We start from the raw sequence: 14,784 nt of genomic DNA, 5'->3' as shown, positions 1-14,784 counted from the left end.
TTTAAAGAGTAGTGATTTTATAGGTCAATTATTAAAAGCCTCCGGTTTTTTATTTTAGGTAACAGTACCTCAGTTTCTGCCTTAAGGACTTCTTGTTTGCTGGGTTGTGCAGTGATGCAGGATAACCCAGACTGCCTAGTTCAAGCTCAGGCCATCTCTTGCCTTCAGCAGCTTCACATGTTTGCTCCTCGGCATGTCAACTTGTCTAGCCTGGTTAGCTGCCTCTGTGTGAGTATAAAATCATAAATGAGCCCTTAGTTTCTTTTGTTTGAAACTTGGATTTATTCCAGTTTGATTATTCTTCATACTATGTTCAGAATTAGATGTTATATATATAACTATTTTATTTCAGTCTTTTTTTTTTTATGAGGGAGACAGCTCTCACACATTTACCTCTTAAGTGAATGCACATGAGACAGATTTTTTTTCTCCCATTAATATTGAACTTAAGATTTGGAATATTTGCTGGGCGTGGTGGCACACACCTGTAATCCCAGTGGCTGGGGAGGCTGAGACAGGGGATCGCAAATTCAAAACCAGCCTAAACAAAAGTGAGGCACTAGGCAACTCAGTGAGACCCTGTCTCTCTTCATTAATCAGTAAACAATACATAGTGGGTGCTTATAATGTTTCAGGTAATATATAAATGCTTTAGTACATGCAAATATTTATGTGATTTCTCTTTTTTTCTTTGTCCTCTATTCTAAATTATTGCATAAAAGTTCTTTTCATCTCAGATGGAGAAATAATACTTTTTCTCAATATGTGTGTCAGAATCTGGGTTCTAATAATGTATCTAACATTTAGAAAGATGAAGCAATGGACTAGAAGTTCTGATGAGGTGATTAATAAGCATCATTGGTGTTAAGGTTTTTCTTGAGCATAACAATTTCTATCTGGGCTTGCCTCAAAAATTGAGTTGCATTTCACTTTATAACTTGACACCCTGGCTTTTCAACTTTTTCTGCCTGTGTGATATTACAGCATACTCCCATAAGTAGTATGGCAGTTGAGAAGCATTACTACAGACAGTCTTTTATTTTTTATCTTTTTTTACTTTTTGGTACCCAAAAAATACCAATAGCACTCCATACTATTTATTGTTTTTTTTTTCTGTCTTGACTTATGTCTTAAATGTATATTGTATTAATTATTGATATATTTAATATTAAACCCAGAGCAATTAGCCACCGAGCCACATCCCCAGTACATTTTATTTTATTTTATTTTATTTTGAGATAGAGTCTTGCTAAATTGCTAAGGCTGGCTTTCAAATTGCAATTCTCCTGCTTCAAGCCCCCTAAATTTCTGGGATTATTGGTAGTGCATCACTGCTCCCAGCTATTTTTTTTTTTTTTTTTAAAGATAGGGTCTCACTGAGGAACTGGAGATATAGTTCACTTGGTAGAGTGCTTGCCTCACGTGCAAAAGGCCCTGGGTTCAATCCCCAGCACCACAAAAAAAAAAAAAAAAGAAAGAAAGAAAGAAGAAAATCTGATTCCATCAATCCCACCTTTAGAATAAAGCTTCTAAAGTTTTTGTTTTCTTTAAAAAAAAAAAAAAAAAGAAAGAAAGAAAAGGAAAAAAAAGATAGGGTCTCACTGAGTTACTGAGACTGACCCTGAACTTGTGAACCTTGTACCTCATCTTCCCAAGTTAGCTGGGATCATACACATGCACCATTGTACCTGGTTTCTACATTTGTAGATGATGTTTGTATCATTAAATCCAGTCTTAAACTGGGTACAGTGCCACCTGCCATAATCCCAGCTGCTCAGGAGGCTGAGGCAAGAAGATCACAAGTTTAAGGCAAGCCTGAGAAACTTGGTGAACCCTATCTCAAAATAAAAGGGCTGAAGATGTAGCACAGTGGTAGGCAGACACTGGGTTTAATCCACAAGGCCAAAAAAAAATTCTAAGTCTAGGCTCTCTTTATCTGGACTCCTCATCCAATCATTGTTTTATTATTTAAAATTGTCTTTGCTGTATATTTTATGGCTAGATCATGTCTCTGTCACCTCCTAACTTTGTGGCTGTAGGGAAGTCCCATAACCTCCTAAATTCTTAATCTGTTAAACTTGTGGATTATGCAAGATGCTCCATTTAAAGGCACAGGTCTGGGCATTTAATTAGCACTTCATACTATTAATTGTTTTTTTTTTTCTGTCTTGACATATATCTTAAATGTATATTGTATTAATTATTGATATATTTTGTATACTACACTTAAAAAAGAAGACCTGACTTTTTTTGACAGAAACTTCTGTTCCTGCATTTCTTAGATCTGAGTCAATTGTGTATTAGGAAAAATAGCATTTACAAAAAAATGATTTTTACTTTTAACACTTATGACTTTACTCTTGGAATATTACTTTTCATATTTGAGGAATCAAAATTATTATTGAAAGTGTTTCTATTAGGGGATGGGGGTTTAGCTTAGTGGTATAGCATTTGCCTAGCATGCATGAGATGAGGCCTTGGATTCAATCCCCAACACCACCAAAAAAAAAAAAAAATTAAGAAAATTTTTACTCCTTTGCAAATTGATTTTATGTTTACTTTCCATCTAAATATAGTGATACTCTCTTTTTTTGGTTATTGAAGTATAGTAGAAAATATTCAGTAATGACCTTTTAAATTTTCTCCTTTATTTGAGCAAGAATTCACTTATTGATTAATGCTTATTGAGAAATGAAGAGTAAGATTTTCATTAATTCATGATGAATAAGATCCAATCAAACACAGTAGTTTTTTCCATTTCCCAGACCAAAAAAAAGTTAATAGAGACTGTTATGCTGTGAGTTTTTTTTAATGCCTTGAGCATTTGAGAAAATCTGCAGTAAAGCTGTTAATAATCTAATTCGTGTTATTCACAGTATTAAAGCTGTAAAGTGTTATTGTTGCTTACATAGAAATCATATTCAAAGTGGATAAGGTGTGTATGGGAACTCTACTTTTCATTCAGTGTTGCTGTGAATCTTCAAACTGCTTTAAAAAATCTATTCAAAAAGATATTCAAAAATTACTATCACTACAGTGCAATTAATTTTGTGTCTTGATATTTTGGTTAGTAATTCTAAATTAGGTTGTATTTATTATATGTTAAAGTGTTCTCTCGAGTAAGGAAATTGCATTTATCATTAGGCAAGAATCCTGTAAAGGTTTTCTTCTAACTGCATGCTGTTTAACTTGCATTCTCAACTTGGCCTTAGCTACACCAGCAATTCGAGTACTCTGTTTTAAAACTTGGCTTCCAAGAGTAAAAACTATCTATAATTAACTTATGATGAAGTAAACCATTAACTTTGTCTGTTGCTGGACACCTGCTCATGTGAATGTAGTCGAGATCACTCCTCTCACAGACATGTCTACTTAATCTGGTTTTAATACTGAGGCTTAATTGGATTCCAAAATAAAACCTGATTTCTCAAATATACAACTTAAAATTATTGTGTATTTTATATCTTTACATCCAGAATTTTTATTGACTCTTTTCACGATCTTAATTCATATTTTATATTATCTTAGAAATTAAAGTATTTGTGCCACATTTTTAAATTGAAGCTAAGCCAATTTAAACAATCACTGTATCAACATTTATATTTTAATGCTTAGCTGACTGTTGTCAACTCATCCTAGTGTTTATCTTTTGGTTTTGTCATGACTGGTCTGTCATTTGTTTTTGTACAGGAGATCTTGTTGGATAATTCTGTGTTGGTAGGTCCCTGACCCTTGATTCCTAACTTTTTTTGAGGTTTGCAGTGCTGTTTGTGGTGTTTTTGATTGTAGATGTTCTTGTTTTCCTCTGCATCCCTGTGCTTAAGCTAATCATTGATGCATAGTCCTGTATGCATAGCATGTTACATGGTGTTTATTTAATACCAATGTAAGCAAATCCTTCCTAACCTTCTCCAGCTGATGCACCCACATCTTATACTGAATTTTGCATCTTTTTGATTTAATATATTCATCAGAAAGGAATTGTAGTTACAGTTTTATTTAATTTCTGTGTTTTGCCTGCTTTGTTTGCCTTAACCTACTCTATTCTTCTTCCAATTTAAATGCTGGAGAATGACATGGAAATATTAAGCCTCCCATTTTGCTTTGTGTGACAGTCTTCAATCTTTTTTCTACCAAACAGAGTGCTTCTAAGCATGCTTTTTTAGAAGACTGTTGACCAGCCTGAATAAATGCTGCACCTGCCTTGTATTATATGCTTGTAAAACTTCAATTAAAATAACTAGTAGATTCATTTATAATTGTCTTGCAGAGTGTGTTTTGTCGTTGTTAAATATAGCAGTAATCTTGGGCATGAATAAACTTGATCTTTTTATATTTTAACTTCTTTGTTATCTTCTATACTCGTTTTAAACAACAGAAGTTCGTAAACTTGACTGGAATGATATTACCTTGAGACTTTTGTGAATGACATTGCTCTCTCCATTTTTGAATTTGTGATATGGCTTAGGGGTAAAATAGAACATTTACTAAAAAGTTCTCACCCACATGTTTCATTCATGATATTTTAACTTTTTCTGGTTTCTGGCTTATGAGAAAATTTAATATTACACTCCCTTTGCATGAGATTTCTTCTTATACATTGAAAAGTAGCTGCTGCGACTTTTCTCAACCCTCCCTTCCTTCCTCATCCACTCTCTCCCCCTCTCCCTCCCTCCCTCCACCTCTCTCTCTCCTTCTCTCACTCCCACTCTTTCAGAATTTAGCCTCTGCTGTTTACAAAACTTCTACTTCAGTTCTGTTTTTTTGTTTGTTTGTTTGTTTGCATATGCCAAGTCACCATAAGAGCACTGTCAGAATTATGCCATTATTTCTCAAAATTTGCTTTGAAAATCACTGTAAGATACATACTGGCCTAGGTGTGTAGTTCAAATGGTGGAATGTATCTTAGCATGTGCAAGACCCTAGGTTCAATCCCCAGTACAAAACAAAACAACAAAAAAATGCAATAGATCACACCAAGCTTATCTTTACTTTCTGAGTTAGAACAAAATAAATTTAAATATCTAGATTTTATTTCACTTGTGAAATCATGGGAATTTGCATCCAGAAACCTCTGACTTGTAATTGATTATTTAAGTTATATCACTAAGTTTATCATTTGCCATAAGTAAATACAACCTATTTATTACATTGTAGCTCTAAAATATATTTATATATGTATATCTACATATAAGTATGCATATATATGTACATTTATGTATATATACATATAATTTGCTGTTCTGTATTTTTGGTGAATGTTTTCTAAGTAAAATTTCTGCCTTTATTTGAGAATGCATTTACTTACTCTATATGTCTTCTAAATAAAATAACTACAAAATAACTTGTTAGAAACTACATTAATAATAACTAATATTTATTGAGCATTACATTTGTCAGGTTCTATGGTAAGCACTTTGCATGTTACTTTGTGTTAATTTCACAACATCCTTATGAGATGGGAGAGTTATATATAAGGAAAGTAAGGTACAGAGAGGTTAAATAACTTGCCCCAGATCATCCAGCTAAAAATGTTGTGGATCTAGTACTCAAACTGAAACAGTTTTACTTTAGACCTTCCAATTTAACCAATATGCTATATTGCTAAATTTTTATACATTTCTTAGAGAATCATAACTCATTATGATAGAGTTATACTTGTATAAATCCTTTAAATTGTTTCTTTAATCTCTCAAAACTATTCTTATTCAAATAAATTAACTTGTCTTCTAACACTAGTTAAGAGGCTTTTGCTTGAATTTACTTATGAATAGTGCATAATCTAGTGTGTGCATTATTCCTTAAGGTTTTTCTAAGTTTCATGATCATAAATATATACTTAAAGTAGTTTTAAGAACTGTGTATTTAATAAATTGTGATCAGAAAGAAATCCAATGAATGAATATCTGTTGGATTTACTGAATGCCACAAAGAACTGTAGCTCTTTCATTCCCCAAATGATATTTTTCAGGTGAATCTTTGTAGTCCCTACTTGTTATTGAGAAGAGCAGTCCTGGCTTGTTTACGTCAGCTTGTACAGAGAGAAGCATCTGAAGTTTCAGAACATGCTGTTATGTTTGCTAAGGATAGCAGAGAAAAGTTGACCCCAGGTAATTCTTTTTATCAACATATGTCTAGCTTAAATTATTGTTTTAACCTTAAATTTTCATTATATACCTGAGTGTTTTTAACAAAAATTTAAATTACTACATAGTATGTTTTAAACCTACTGCAAGAAAGAATGACTAGGTCTGGGGTTATGGCTCCGTGGTTGAGTGCTTGCTTGGCACATGTGAGGCATGGGTTTGATCCTCAGCACCACATAAAAATAAATAAATAAAATAAAGGTATTGTGTCCATCTACAACTAAATAAAAATAAAAAGAAAGAATCACTAATAATTATTATTTCATCCCTTGATTTAGAGCAATGGTTCTCAGACCGAAGCCCCTTAACCAGCAACATTCACCTCACCTGAGAACTTATTGGAAATATCCCTGACCTCCTGAACCATAAATCTGGGAATAAAGCCCAGCAATCTGTATTTTTATAGTCAAAAGTTTTTATAATCCCTGTGTTAGTAGTAAAGTTTGCAAGTCATTGGTTTACAGCAAGTTTTTTCATATCAGTCAACTAATTGAATTTAGCCTTTAAGTAATTTATCATACATAATTCCCTTTGCCAAAATCTCATTTTAATAAAACATTTTAGGTGAGTCTGCTAAAAGTTAAAAGTGTTTTTATGCCCCTTCTACATCTTGGAGCTAAATTTAAAAAGACTTTTTTTTGTATCAGGGATTGTACCCAGGGGCACTTAACCACCGAACCACATCACCAGACCTTTTTTATTTAGGTTTTGGTTTGGGGGGGGGGGGTTGCCTTTTTTTTTTTTTTTTGTGGCAAGAGGAGGAGGAGTGGTGGAGGGGTAATCAGTGATTGAATTCAGGGGCACTCAACCACTGAGCCACATCCCTGACCCTATTTTGTATTTTATTTAGAGACAGGGTCTCACCAAGTTGCTTAGCACCTTGCTTTTGTTGAGGCTGGCTTTGAACTTGTGATATTCCTGCCTCAGCCTTCCCAGCTGTGGAATTACAGGCATGTGTGCTACCACACCCAACCCAAAAGATTTCTTAACACTGAGTACAGTAGTTCACACCCATAATCCAGCAGTTTGGGAGGCTGAGGCAGGAGGATCATAAGTTCAAAGCCAGCCCTGCAACTTAACAAGACCCTGAGCAACTTAGTGAGACCTTAACTCAAAATTTTAAAAAGGAGAGGAGGTGGGAAATGGGGATGTGGTTCAGTGGTTAAATGCCCCTAGGTTTAATCTCCAGTACCAAAAGAAAGAAAAAAAAATGTTCTAACTTGCATGTAAATTCAAAGAAACTATTAGCCTGCAAAAATAGTAATAATGTCTCACATATACATATGCATAGTTTCCAAAATACTGTCATACTTTTAGAAAGTCACAAAGCCTTCACAAAGCTATCCAATATCTTAAAGCTTTCAGCTCCATAATGTATTTTACTTTCAATAATCTGTTTTTTTAAAAAATATTCATTTCTTTTAGTTGTACAAAATGCCTTTATTTCTACTTATTTATTTTTATGTGGGGCTGAGAATCAAACCCAGGGCCTTGCACTCGCCAGGCTAGTGCTCTACCGCTGAGCCACAACCCCAGCTCAACTTTCAATAGTCTATTCTTTATTTTTTTTTAATATTTTTTTGTTGTAGATGGACACAGTATCTTTATTTTTTTGTGGCGCTGAGGATCGAACCTAGTGCCTCACATGGGCAAAGCAAGCGCTCTACCACTGAGCTACAGCCTCAGCCCCTCAATAGTTTGTCTATTCTTTAAATTGCAGTTTTATTATCATATTAAAACTTTTGTGATCACTTGAATTAGTCAGCATGACTGAACTGATAACATTATTCATCAAATAGGGTTGCAGAATTCATTTGAAAACTATTCTGGGGAGGGGGGATAGTAGAGGATAGGAAAGGTAGCAGAATACAACAGTTACTAATATGGCATTATGTAAAAATGTGGATGTGTAACCGATGTGATTCTGCAATCTGTATTTGGGGTAAAAATGGGAGTTCATAACCCACTTGAATCGAATGTATGAAATATGATATGTTAAGAGTTTTGTAATGTTTTGAATAACCAATAAAAAAAAGAAAACTATTCAAACTATATTCATGGTTGTTAGCTTTAACCAGAGAATTTTAATCTAATAGTGTCAGATGTTTTTCCCAATGGGACATTCAATTTGTATTTTCTGTTGTTTTAGGCTCTAATCATATAAACATGCTAGTAGTACATGTTCCTAGAAATGTTAAATTAGCTATCTGATTAAAATTATAGTAAATAATTAATTGTGTTAATCTTTTTAAAAATATTTTAATTTTTCAGACCCATAGAAAAGTTGAAAGAACCATATAGTGAACACATAGATTCATTACTTTTTTGTAACACTTATTTTTTTTTTAAAGAGAGAGAGGAGAGAGAGAGAGAGAGAGAGAGAGAGAATTTTTTAATATTTATTTTTAGTTTTCGGCGGACACAACATCTTTGTTGGTATGTGGTGCTGAGGATCGAACCCGGGCCGCACGCATGCCAGGCGAGCGCGCTACCGCTTGAGCCACATCCCCAGCCCAGTAACACTTATTTTTTAATAATACTTATTTTAGTTCTCTGTCTATAAACACAAAGGTTTTTAAATAACTTTATTTTTGTTTTGTTTTGTTTTAATGTGGTGCTTAGGATTAAACCCAGTGCCTCACACATGCTAGGCAAGCACTCTACCACTGAGCCACAACCCCAGCCCAACACACATATTTTTTTCCCAATTCATTTCAAAGCAGTCTGCAGACCTGACAATTCAATTCTAAATACTTTAATTTGCATTTCCCAAGGACATTTCTTTCACATAACCAAACCCCATTTATATACATAAGAAAACATTGATTTAATAGCATCATAGACTTATAGTCTTCAGATTTCTCCCATTATCACAAAAAATGTCCTTTGTGGCTCCTACCTATCCTTTTCCCCCCAACCAAATCTAGGATCCAGTCATTACTCATGTGATAACATTAGCTGTTAAATCTTTTGTGTGTGTATGTGTGTGTATTACTGAGGATTGAACCCAGGGATGTTCTACCACCAAGCTACATTCTGGCCCCTTTTTTTATGTTTTATTTTGAGACAGGATCTCTCTAAATTGCTGGAGCTGGCCTCAAACATTTGGTCCTCTTACTTCAACCTCTCCAATGGCTGGGATTATAGATGTGCACCAACAGGTCCAGCTATTAGACATACTTTTAGACTCCTAATCTGAAATATTCCTATCATCTCCTTCTGATTTTAAAATCTAATTCCACTTTTAAAACAGTCTAGCATAGGGCTGGGACTGTAGCTCAGTACTGGTAGCCCACTTGCCTGACTTGTGTGAGGCACTGGGTTCGATTCTCAGCACCGCATATAAATAAATAAAATAAAGGTCTATCAACAACTAAAAAATTTTTGAAAAAAACAGGCTAACATGATCTTTAGCATGTAAATTATTTCATAAGTTCTAGATGAATTAAATATTCAAGAGAATATTTATTTGGGACATTTTCAGGACTAAAGACAATAGATGACAAATCAAGCCTTATATTTCTTCTTAGAAATGATTTGTTACTTTACGTAAGAATATTGTATAGTGATTTATATTTGTTGATAGTTCATAATAGCTTAGCTGTAGTAGTTAATTTTCCTACAATTATTGTTTTTTATTTGTTTTGTATTCTCATGTTGAAAAATTTAGAGCCTTCATACCAAGATGAGGAAAGTCATTGATTATGTTTATTGATTTGAAATTAACTTTAGAGAAAAAATAAAATAATATGTGCTGTGTTGAACTTTAATTGGGTGATATTTACCTAGTTTAAAAAGAAATATTAATAACTCTTACTAAAGACTTATCGTTCAGTGACATTACATAAAAATATACAGGTTCATAAATAATCTCAAAATTCAGTTATGAACTAAACTCAATCTCAGTAGATTAAGGCACAATAGTTCTTTAAAATATATTTATGTAGTAATATTTAATAACTACTGAATGTGTGTACTTCTCATATGGCAGTTTTGTTTTCTGTATTACTTAGATCATCGGTTTTCTTCTTGTCAGATGCTAACATTGGAGAAATGGGCCTTGAAGGGGCATTATTGGCCTTACTAGACAAAGAGACAGATCAGAGATTGTGCCATGATATCAGAGAGACTTTAAATCACATGCTAACATCTATGGCGGTGGAAAAACTCTCTCTTTGGTTAAAACTTTGTAAAGAAGTACTTGCTGCATCAGCTGGTAAGTACTGGTAATTACCGTATGAAATGATAAAATTGAAAGTAAAAACTATAGAAAATTATTTGCCACTGACCATTCATTAGTTTTTTATACTTGAATTACAGTTGTCTAGTCATTGTTTTCTTAAACTGAAGATTCTGCTTATAATGTTTTAGAATTCTCTGTAATTTGAACAGTATAAATCTCAAGGCTGCTTTTTTTTTCTGTTTTTATTGTCTTAACATTCTTGTATCAAACAGTTAAAAAGTAGAGTCATTATTTATAATAGGAAATACCTAACTTATAATGGATCCATTATTTTTTTGGTACATGTAATAAATATTTGAGGGATTGCAGCAAATCAACATAATAGAAAACTTAGCGAGCAAACTAATTCCTCCATATTTAGTAATGTTAATTTGAAATAGTATTATAAAATGTTATTCCCCTAATGTCTTTGCTAATACAATTATAAGAATGTACACTTGATTCTTTAAAGTGTATATACTTAAAGAGAGGAAATACCTGAGAAGAAGAAAAAAGATAGGAAACCAATTCTATTCCAGGAACTGTATATGTTCTCTCTGATTTAATCCTTTAACTCATCCTATAAATAGACAGTATTATTTCTTTTTGCAGAAGAGGAAAGCTTAGAGAGGTAAGTACCTTGCCCAAAGATACAAATTCAAGCCTAAGCCTACATAACTTTAAAATCCATAAATTTTCCACTAGGTTTCATTAGAGCCCAATTTAGTTATATAAATGTTATAATTTAATGTGGTTCTGATCTCTGAATTATGTGAAAGGAAAAGGATGCCATATGATTCCTGGAATTCTTTTGTATTCTCTCTTCATCTCTTCCAGTGATTTATACCTGTTCTTTCAACCATAGCTCTGCATGTTTTCTTGTTCTCTTCTATCCTCACTACTTGAGAATTAACAAGGACTTTTCCTTTAGAAAAAAAAATTATATGTGCACATTTAGACTGGTCACTTTTTTTTTGGTGTCTCACTTTTTAAAATTTTTACATTTATACTCCCTGAAAACACCTTTCAGTCTATTGATTTCTTAGTCATAAGATAGCTTTGCCATAACTTGATTAGTGATATCTTTACTATCTTAACACCAAAAAATATTGACATGTAAGATAGTTTAGAAGAGCAAGATGGTTTGTTTGATAGCGTTAATTCCATTTTAAGTTGAATTTAACAGTAAATAAGAAGCAATACTTGAGTATGGCTCCAGCCATAAGCATAACTTTGAGATAATGACAGCAGAGGGTCTCTAGTAACAAAAATATTTTCAGATAGTTTTTAGTATATTTAAGATAATCTCATTCAAAGACCCAATGTTGTAGGGGCTGGGGTTGTGGCTCAATGGTAGATCACTTGCCTAGCACTTGCGAGGCACTGGGTTCCATCCTTAGCACCACATAAAATAAATAAATAAATAAAAGACCCAATGTTAAAAGAGCTCAAGGGACTGGGTACATGTAATAAATATTTGAGGGATTGCAGCAGATCAGAAATTGTGCCATAATATCAGAAAGACTTTAAATCACATGCTAACATCTATGGCAGTGGAAAAGTTCTCGCTTTGGTTAAAACTTTGTAAAGAAGTAGCTCAATGGTAGAGCACTTGCTTAGCATGTGTAAGGCACTGGGTTCGATCCTCAGCGCCACATAAAAATAAATAAAATAAAGGTATTGTGCCCATCTACAACTAAAAAAATATTTTTAAAAAAACAGCTCTGCAGTAGACCCCACTCATACTCCCTACTATAGAATTTTTAGCTTCCTTTAGTTTAATCATCTGTGGGCTTGGGGTTGATAATTACTGCATTATCTAGTATTATACTTGGTTTTTCACTTTGAGTATATTTTAACAACTTGATTATCAGCTCTCATAGCATTTCCTTTAGATATCACTGTTATCTATACTTATTAGACATAGTTATTCGATGTTATTATAAAGGTATATGCTTGCCATCCATGGTGGCACACACCTTTAATACCATCGACTTTGGAGGTTGACAATTCAAGGCCAGCCTCAGCATCTTGGCAAGACCTATCACAAAATTTAAAAATAAAGGTTTGGAAATGTAGTTCAGTGGTAAAAGACCCCTTGGCTCAACCCCCGGTACCAAATGATTTTTTTAAGTGTATGCTTGATTAATAGTAATTCTATTGTGCATTTGAACTCATTTTTTGTGTTCTCTTAAAAATATACCTTTTGTGGGGCTGGGGATGTGGCTCAAGTGGTAGCACACTCGCCTGGCATGCATGCGGCCTGGGTTCGATCCTCAGTACCACATACAAATAAAGATGTTGTGTCTGCCGAAAACTAAAAATAAATATTAAAAATTCTCTCTTTCTCTCTCTCTCTCTCTCTCTCTCTCTCTCTCAAAAAAAAAAAAAAAAAATACGTACCCCATTTGAATCAAATGTATGATATGTCAAGATCATTGTAATGTTTTGAGCAACTAATAAAAAATTATTATATATTATATATAATATATATACCTTTTGTATATATACAATAGAATATTACTCAGCCATAAATAAAAATTAAATTATGGCATTTCCCAGTAAATGGATGGAACTGGAGACTATCATGCTAAGTGAAATAAGCCAATCTCAAAAAGCCAAAAGCCAAATATTCTCTCTGATAAGCAGATACTAACACACAAGAAGGGGTGCAGGGAATAGAAGTACTTTGGTTTAGACAAAGGAAAATGAAGGGAAGGGAGGGAGGTTGGGAATTGGAAAGACAGAATGAATCGGACATTTTTTCCTGTGTTCATATATGAATACATGACCAGTGTAACTCCACATCATATACAACCACAAGAACGGAAATTTATACTCCATGTATGAATAATAGGTCAAAATACATTCTGCTGTCATGTATAACTAAAAAGAACAAATGAAAGTTTTTAAAATATATACCTTCCAATTGATTGTAATCCTGTGTATTTTCCCTTGATAAAAGATTTTGCAACTATAACTTGTGTGGATACGATGCAAGAGGAAGAAGGTCATAAGCTTGATGATGCCTCAGTCCTGACCACCAGAAGTGATGAAAAACCCCATCCTTTTACCAATCCCCGATGGGCTACTAGAGTCTTTGCTGCTGAATGTGTCTGTAGGATAATTAACCAGTGTGAGAATGCAAACAGTGCACATTTTGACATTGCTTTAGCACAAGAAATGAAAAAAAGGGATTCAAGAAGTAAGTGGCATAGTGATGTAAAGACGAAGAGATACACATAGAAATTCTGCCTGCTTATGGTTTTCATATATATTTTAACAATAAAGCCAAAAAATTATTTTTATCCTTCCAAATCAGGTATGAATTTTGATTACAGTATTTATGTAAGCTACGGGTTAGTACCTTTTTTAATGTTTAAATACATTTTTCATGATAAGCTTCTTAAATTTGCATTCATTTTTGACTGCACATGCAATGAGTTAAGTTTATAGAGAATGATCATATTCTTGGGAAGTAAGGTGTGTTGGCTAGTTCCCAAAATGAATTTTCTGAATTGTAACTTTTAACAATTTTGCTTATAGTTTATTTCAGTGTCATGAATATTACCTAAAAATATTTGAACCAGTGTAAATTAAGCCTAATTGCAAGATCATTTTGACTTTGTTCAGTTTTATTTTTACCTACAAATGTGTATGTGTTCATGATTTGGTGTCCGATTTTTAGGATTCGTGTAAGCATATAATTATTCAAAGTCACAATGCACTTTTATGAGTAACCTAGTAATATTCTTTATCAGACAAAAGAATTACAAAGCAGAATGTTGCTGTCACCACTTGAGTATGAATCAGACATCTCTGATTTAATTATTTTTAAGCAAGCATCTTTTAAGATTTTTATTTGGGATGAGCATTGTGCAAGATATTTATCCGTGTAGAATTATTATGTCATAGATATTTACTGATTTCTGTGCTCCCAAACAAAATATTAGTGAGGTCTTGGGGATGTGACTCAGTGGGAGAATGCTTATGTAGCATGAGAAAGGCCCTGAATTCAATCCCTAGCACCACAAAAATAAATAAAATAATAGAATGGAATAGTAGTTGGCACTGACTACATTTCTCCAATGTGAGCTATAACTTTGTTCTTTGAATTAGTCTCAGATATATTCTGGGTAAAAGTTAGCTGTGTTCAGAAATATTATTAGAACATCTAAATAATTTTCTAATGCCTCTCCCCAAACTTTTGTACCAAAGGATGTTTTGTAGTCATAAGAGGAATTTTATCATTTCTGTAGCTAGAGATTTTTTTAATATTCCTGTGATTTGTGTATTTAGCAAGATATGTAAAATAAGATAATCTGGTACATGTAGAGTCACACAAAGCTTTTGTTGTTGTTGTTGTTGTTGTTGTTGTTTGTATTAGGGGTTGAACCCAGGGGCACTTTATCACTG

At 33.3% G+C, this 14,784-nt stretch overlaps 1 protein-coding gene across 5 annotated transcripts in view; it reads left to right on the top strand.

Moving 5' to 3' along the window:
* Heatr5a (HEAT repeat containing 5A) overlaps nucleotides 1–14,784 on the top strand; it is a 125,356-nt gene that overhangs the window by 79,953 nt on the left and 30,619 nt on the right. For 3 of the 5 annotated variants that reach the window (XM_077799595.1, XM_077799598.1, XM_077799594.1), the window contains exons 21-25: nucleotides 59–228; nucleotides 3,691–3,717; nucleotides 5,972–6,110; nucleotides 10,183–10,362; nucleotides 13,334–13,573. In XM_077799595.1, coding sequence (XP_077655721.1) covers nucleotides 59–228; nucleotides 3,691–3,717; nucleotides 5,972–6,110; nucleotides 10,183–10,362; nucleotides 13,334–13,573 — 756 coding nt within the window. The remainder of the gene's footprint in view (nucleotides 1–58; nucleotides 229–3,690; nucleotides 3,718–5,971; nucleotides 6,111–10,182; nucleotides 10,363–13,333; nucleotides 13,574–14,784) is intronic. The other 2 variants (XM_077799597.1, XM_077799596.1) reach the window with 1 other exon arrangement.

This window comes from Urocitellus parryii, chromosome 6, assembly GCF_045843805.1.
Source record: "Urocitellus parryii isolate mUroPar1 chromosome 6, mUroPar1.hap1, whole genome shotgun sequence".
Taxonomy (NCBI): Eukaryota; Metazoa; Chordata; class Mammalia; order Rodentia; family Sciuridae; genus Urocitellus; species Urocitellus parryii.
Note: the sequence above shows the minus strand (reverse complement) of the source record. Positions and strands in the feature narration are given on the sequence as shown.